The sequence below is a fragment of the Gekko japonicus genome, unplaced genomic scaffold (genome assembly GCF_001447785.1).
Source record: "Gekko japonicus isolate JY-2015 unplaced genomic scaffold, Gekko_japonicus_V1.1 scaffold3101, whole genome shotgun sequence".
NCBI lineage: Eukaryota > Metazoa > Chordata > Lepidosauria > Squamata > Gekkonidae > Gekko > Gekko japonicus.
In genome coordinates, this window is record NW_015162567.1 from 19233 (window position 1) to 26499 (window position 7267).

Genomic DNA, 7267 nt, shown 5'->3' on the forward strand with positions numbered 1-7267 from the left:
GGGGGGGGCGGAAAGAGCAAAACGTTACGACGTTCGGAGGGGGAAGGGATAAGAACCCTTAAAAAGGCCACACTCACACACTTCCCTGCCTCGGGACAGGGGGCCAAGGTGAGAGAGACAGCGTTAAATATGTTGCCAAAGGTTTTCACGGCCGGAGTTCATTAGTTATTGATTTTCCGGGCTGTGTGGCCGCGGTCTTGGCATTGTAGGACCTGACGTTTCGCCAGCAACTGTGACCGGCATCCTCAGAGGTATAACACAGAAAGATGGAGTACTCTCTGTGTCGAGGGTGAGAAGAAAAATGGTAGGCAGGTAATTTATATCTACTACGGAAGGTGGGGTAGGGCTGAGTCATGGTCTTGTAGGAATTCCCCAGGCTGTGAACATGCTAATGGAGGAGCTTTCCTGAGGAGGTTCTTTTGCATATGGATCGGCTGTTGAAATTCTAATCTGATCTCTAGTGCTGTTGTCAGACATAGAGCCCTTTGTGTTTTTCAGGACAGGAAACCCATGCCCTACTTATTTTTAAACTCTCTTCTTTCTTGTTGAAATGGTGTTTATGTTTGTGATTTTTTTTAAGTACCCATAAAGCACATTATTATTGTTTTTCATATTATACACCAACAAACAAACATACAACATAACAAACATCCACTTACATACATAAAACATACAAAGAGATCAGTATATTTTCTTATAACTATCACCATATTTAAAAAATTTCTATAAGTTTGCTTAAGTTTCTGTATACTCTTATCTTTTTACCATAGTTTCTATTTAACCAAAAAAGATTAATAATACCAAAAATTTCATTACTTTAAGCTATGCATTTATATTGGTTATGTTTGTGGATTTCAATGGCTTCCCTGTGTAATCCGACATGGTAACTGGTGACACAGGAATTACACAGGGAAGAAAAAGGAGCCGCACGATCTACCTTGGGTTTCTCCTTCCGGGTGGCCGTGTGCGGGCTCCCAGAAGGCAGGCCCACGGTTGTGGCGTCCCCGTGCAGAAGACGCTCTGTCAAAAGCTCCAGACTGGATTAAAAACTGGCAGGATGTTTTAATGACACATTTAAAGATTTAGAGACAGATGCTGGTAGAGATGTGAAGGCCCGGAAAAAAACCAGAAAAATTAAAAAAAACAACGTTTTTTCTCCCTGAAGCCTTTTTGTTTTTCCCCGAAAAATTGGAAAAAATGAAAAAAGAAAAGAAAAAAATTGATTATGGAACGTTTTATTTTAACATGATGAATAAAATATTTTAAGACAAGGTGTTCAAATATTTTTCAAATATTTTCCAAATATATACACCCTGTTTCCCCGAAAAAAGACCTACCCCAAAAATAAGCCCTAGCAGGATTTCTATGCATTTGTGGTATAAGCCCTCGTGTGTCTTCTTGAGAAAAAATAAATATAAGACAGTGTCTTATTTTCGGGGAAACACGGTATATATCTATATATCTATATCTATATCTATCTATATCTATATATCTATCCCCCATATCTATTTGCTTTCTTTCCACCCTACTTTCTCTTTTTCTCTTTCTCCCTCCCTCCCTTCCTCTCTCTACCTTCCTTCCCCCCATCTATTTGCTTTCTCCGTTTCTCTCTCTCTCTCTTTCTTTCCACCTCTTTCATTCTTTCTTTCCACCCCCCTCCTCTGACAAATAAATATCATTAGCAAACAAATACCGCTAGAAAAATAAATATCATTAACAATATCTGTTTTTTGCCCCTTTTGTTTTTATTTTTGGCAGCCTTATTGAATGTGTGATAGCTGTTCGTGTCTCGCGGCTCTCACACTTCTGACGTTTATTCTATGTGGTTCTTACGTTAAGCCAGTTTGCCCGCCCCTGGTTTAGAACTAAGGAGTACCTGTGGCAGACATCCAAACCGCCCTTTACCACCACCCCTTCCAGGCAAGGATTTCTCAGCCAGTCATAGGAACCCAGAGAAATGCAGCTACGGGAGGAGGCCCACCATCAAGCCCAGCAAGCAGCGCACAGTGCCCGTCGCCCACCGAACCACTCACTGCAGACCCCGCTGTGGTCTGAAGGAGATCCAAGCCCAACCCGGACCGAGGCTGAAACTCAAATCTGCTTTTGCCGCAAGCAGGTGAAGAGCTTTATTTCCTATCTTGCTGCAAAAGCAAGTAAAAAAGCTTCATTTCCCAGCTCAGGCATTTATATTCCGCCCCCGTATGGTGTTGTTTCTCTGTGCCTCCGTGGCCGTATTTCCTAAGCTAACAGGGTTTGATTCGCTACTTTTATTCGATGCCTTTGTTGCTTTGATATTTAAGACTTGCTGGTTTCTGTCTAAGGGCTCTTCCGCATTCTCACGTTTGTCACTCGTCTGTCCCTATTGCTTTGGCCCACCCACCAATTTCCACATGTCTTTTGCCCCCTACTAGAGTGAGCAAAAACACTGGGGGGCGGGGGGGGGGGAGAACCCCTGAAGCAACAGGAACACACAAATGAAGAAAATCAGAATACGGAACAGCCCTAAGCCATCTCAAGCGTATGCGTGGTTAGCGCGACCTGTAAAAATATGAGTAATCTTCCAAGCGCAGGAGGAGAAGAAAAAGAGGAGAAGATTGGATTTATACCCCACCCATCACTACCTGAAGGAGTCTCAGAGTGGCTTTCCCTTCCCCTCCCCACAACAGACACCCTGTGGGGTAGGTGGGGGCCGAGAGAGCGCTCTCGAGAACTGCCCTTGAGAGAACAAGCTCTGAAAGAACTTGTGACTGACCCAAGGTCACACCAGCAGCTGCATGTGGAGGAGTGGGGAATCAAACCCGGGTCACCCAGATCAGAGTCCGCGCTCTTAACCAGGACACCAAACAACAGAAACTCACTTAGTCGAGGCAGTGGACTGTACACCGCCATTCGAGGTGAGGGTCCAGTATTTCCCAGTATAGGTCCTGAAGGCGCATTTCTTGGTGTCTCTGTCAATTTCCAGTTGGAAAGTTTCCTGGTCGCTCTCCTCATCCTGATTGGCTGAAAGGTCCATCCCTGCAGGGAACAAAGAGGCGGAACAAAGAGAGTCAGGAAGGTTATCTGGTGGGCTCCTTAGCACAGCTCTGCCCGCCCCCCCCCTTTCCCCGTGCCCAAGCCAGGTAAATTATGCAAATATCCCATTTGCATAGAAGAAGAAGAGAAGAAATTGGATTTGTACCCCGCCCTTCACTACCCAAAGGAGTCTCAGAGCGGCTTACAAACTCCTTTCCCTTCCCCTCCCCACAACAGACACCCTGTGAGGCAGGTGGGGCTGAGAGAGCTCTCTTGAGAACTGCCCTTGAGAGAACAGCTCTGAAAGAACTTGTAACTGACCCAAGGTCACCCAGTAGCTGCAAGTGGAGGAGTGGGGAATCAAACCCAGTTCTCCCAGATTAGAGTCCGCACACTTAACCACTACACCAAACTGGCTCTAGGTCCACAGGATCTAGCCTTTCTAGGCATGGAAACCTACACTTTCTGTGACACTAGGCACAGAAGGTCCCAAACATGAGGCAGCTAGACCATATGCCTGTCTCGTTATCTGCGTGCTGAAGAAACTCGGGGCTGTTAGTCCATATGGCGGAAAAGAGGCTCAGAAGTACCCGAGCAAGGCCTGGTGAGATCTCGCCATCTGGGACGAGGGACGACTGGCACCATGCCAATCTCAATGCGCTCAGGTACAACTCACACCCAACAGGCGTTGTGGGGCTGTCAATTTCCCCCAGAACCACAACTGCTCTCCGGATTACAGACATCCGTTCCCCGGAGAAAACGGCTGCTTTGGAAGGCAGACTCGACGGCGTTACGCCCCCCCTCCAGTGTTCCCTCTAAGCTGAGTTAGTGTGAGCTAGCTCACAGGTTTTTAGCCTCCGGCTCACAGACTTTTGTCTCAGCTCGGGAAGGAGGGCTCCAGAGCAAACTAATTTATGCAGTAGCCAACTTTAATGCCAGGAGCTCACAAAGTAGCATTGTTGCTCACAAGGCTCTGCAGCTTAGAGGGAACACTGCCCCTCTCCCTTCCAAATCCTGCCCTCCCCAAGTTCCACCCACAAAACCTCCAGGTATTTCTCAACCCCTGCTTATTTGGGTCTTTCCAGAACATTCCATCAGTCAAGGGACGGACCAACTGGACATATCCCTAAACTGGTTTAGTCTGAGGAGGGTTAAGTACAACAAAAAACCCAAGGCCGTGAGCACCGCAGAAACCAACACCATTTCCCCAGAGTTATAAGCGTTTGTGGATCAAAGCTCCGTCTGTCTGACGAAAGAGAACTGTGACTCACAAAAAGCTTACGCCCTGGGATATCTGTTGGGTCTCAGGCCCCACTGGACTCTAAAGCCAACCCACAAATTCTTGAGGTGGGCCCCCTTTTCTCTGCATGCAAAGAATCCTCGAAAGGACGTCTGCCCGCAACCCAACAGTTGCTCACATTGGACAACAACCCCCAGAGAAGTGCTGAGTCAACAGATGCCGTCTCCAAAACTATGTGTGTGTGTTTTTAAAAAAAGCTCTCTTGTCCTGCTTGGCAAGTGTCTCGATTTCAAGATTCCGGCCCCAGAGGCAGCCCTGCCAGGAGGCAAAGGAGAGGACCGCGTGGTTAAGACGCTGAACTGCAGGCTGTGGAAGGTCGGTCATTCAGCAGTTCGAGACCCGAGTGTGCCGCATGCCGGAGTGAGCTCCCGTCTCTAGTTCCAGCTCCTGCCAACCTAGCCGTTCGAAAGCAAGAAATTGCAGGTAGATAAATAGGTACTGCTTCGGTGGGAAGGTAACAGCGTTCCGTGCGCCTTGGTGTTTAGTCATGCCGGCCACATGACCACGGAAATGTCTTCGGACAGCGCTGGCTCTTCGGCTTTGAAATGGAGATGAGCACTGCAACCCTAGATTCGGATTTGACTGGCTTTCGAGCAAGGGAACCTTTACCTTTAATACAACAGGGAGTGCTCTGGCGCAAGCCCCACGAAAGAGCAGGAAGGTAACAGCTCTTTTTGCGAGGCCCTGCGTAGGGAAACTTCGCCCTGGGGCTGTGCCTTGTGGTGTAGCAGCAGCAAAGAGATGGTTCCTTAAATGCTCAAACGTTTCTTGTCACGGAAGTTAAAGGTAAAGGTTCCCTTGCTTGAAAGCCAGTCGAATCCGACTCTAGGGTTGCGGTGCTCATCTCCGTTTCCAAGCCGAAAAGCCAGCGCTGTCCGAAGACGTTTCTGTGGTCATGTGGCCGGCATGACTAAACACCAAGGCGCACGGAACGCTGTTCCCTTCCCACCAAAGTGGTACCTATTGATCTACTTGCAATTTCTTGCTTTCGAACGGCTAGGTTGGCAGGATCTGGAACTAGAGATGGGAGCTCACTCCGTCATGCGGCGCACCCGGGTCTCGAACTGCTGGCCTTTAAATGAGAGTGCGCAAGACAGAGGCGAATGGCCGGAGATCTTCCGGAGTGGCAGAGGAGCAGAGGCAAGCAGGGCCTGATCTCAGGGGTGCCTACGCTCGGTGGCAAGAGGTCTCCCATTCCATTCGGCCCAGAGATACTCAGCCCCCAGAGGAAAAACCAGCATTAAGACCAAGGCTCCCTCTAAGCTGTGGAGTCTTGTGAGCAAAAATTCTACTTTGTGAGCTACTAGCCTTAAAGTTGTGAGTGAGCAATTTGGCTGCTGCATAAATAAGTTTGCTCTGGAGCCCTCCTTCCTGAGCTAAGACAAAAAGGTGTAAGCCAGAGGCTAAAAAACTGTGAGCTAGCTCACACTAACTCAGCTTAGAGGGAACACTGATTAAGACCAATGCTCCCTCGAAGCTGTGGAGTCTTGTGAGCAAAAATTCTACTTTGTGAGCTACTAGCCTTAAAGTTGTGAGTGAGCAATTTGGCTGCTGCATAAATAAGTTTGCTCTGGAGCCCTCCTTCCTGAGCTAAGACAAAAAGGTGTAAGCCAGAGGCTAAAAAACTGTGAGCTAGCTCACACTAACTCAGCTTAGAGGGAACACTGATTAAGACAACATCCCTGCATCCTAGCTGCCGCAGCCAACCCCAATCGGCAGGCCCGTAAACCAGGTGCAGGGCAAACATTTGACTGGTGGGGCTGCTGTTATTTTTATGTCAGCTCCAATCCACCCCCAACACCAGAGGCCACCTCTCTCTCAGGGGAGGGCCTATGAATCTTGCAGGAGGGGAGGGAGAGGGGCCGCCCGCCCTTCCCCACTTCTTCTCAAAAGCATTTAAAGAATCCCCTGATTCTTCTTTTTTAAAAAAAACCCTTTACGGAAGGAGCTGGAGCCCCCCACTGTAGGTACAGGCCAGCCCAATCAGTCTTCCCCAAGGCCCGATGCAGCAATATTTGCATTGGGATTATCCCTATCTATCCTGCGCATTCATGCCCATTCAGCAATATTTGCATTGGGATTATCCCTATCTATCCTGCCCATTCGCATCCCCCTCCCAAGAAACAACGGGCTTTACAATTTTAGTCCCTGCAGCTGGGGTTCACTCACATCTGGGATGTGGAATTTCTGCATTCCTCGATGTATTGGCTCATTCGGCCAAGAAAGCTGGGGGAGGGAGGGAGTTCGACGATAAGGAGAGAAAGGAAGCGGCTTCCGTTCCTCTCTTGAGTAGACGGAGAGAGGGAGAGAGGTGAGGGTTCAGTTATTGCTCAGTTCAGGCGTGATTTGAACACAAGTCTGGCCAGGCCGAAGAAGCCACCCGTGGGACGTCTGCACACCCAAAGCATCTTGGCTGTCACCTGCTTTGTGCTTTGTTACCTGGGCAAATCCTGCCAACTTAGCAGCTCGAAAGCAAGGAATCGCAAGTAGATAAATAGGTGCCGCTTCAGTGGGAAGGTAACAGCGTTCCGGGCGCCTTGGTGTTTAGTCACGCCGGCCACATGACCACGGAAATGTCTTCGGACAGCGCTGGCTCTTCGGCTTTGAAATGGAGATGAGCCCCGCAACCCTAGAGTCGGATTCGACTGGCTTTTGAGCAAGGGAGACCTTTACCTTTACCTACCTGGACAAAGCAGCACTGTGGGTCCTGAAGGAGAGTTGCTGTCCAACATGCAGTCACCACGGGGTGGGGTGGGGGTGGGGAGAGGCAAGCCACCATTTTCTCAAGTATGAACCTACCAACTGGTTGTAGCCTGCGTGCAATTCCACGGAGCTGGCAAAACGTCCCTGACAAGTAGCAAGACTAATTTTACCACTCCTCCAGCTTCTCTAGATTCCTAACCAGTTGCAGATTTGTGTGTGTGGGGGCGTGTGGGGTGTGTGTGTGTGTGTGTG

General features: G+C 48.8%; 1 protein-coding gene across 2 annotated transcripts in view; it reads right to left on the bottom strand.

The window, feature by feature from the left end:
• The window catches only part of FSCN1 (fascin actin-bundling protein 1), a 50089-nt gene that overhangs the window by 4806 nt on the left and 38016 nt on the right, over window positions 1–7267 (bottom strand). For both annotated transcript variants that reach the window (XM_015406416.1, XM_015406415.1), the window contains exon 3: window positions 2859–3015. In XM_015406416.1, the coding sequence (XP_015261902.1) occupies window positions 2859–3015 (157 nt within the window). The remainder of the gene's footprint in view (window positions 1–2858; window positions 3016–7267) is intronic.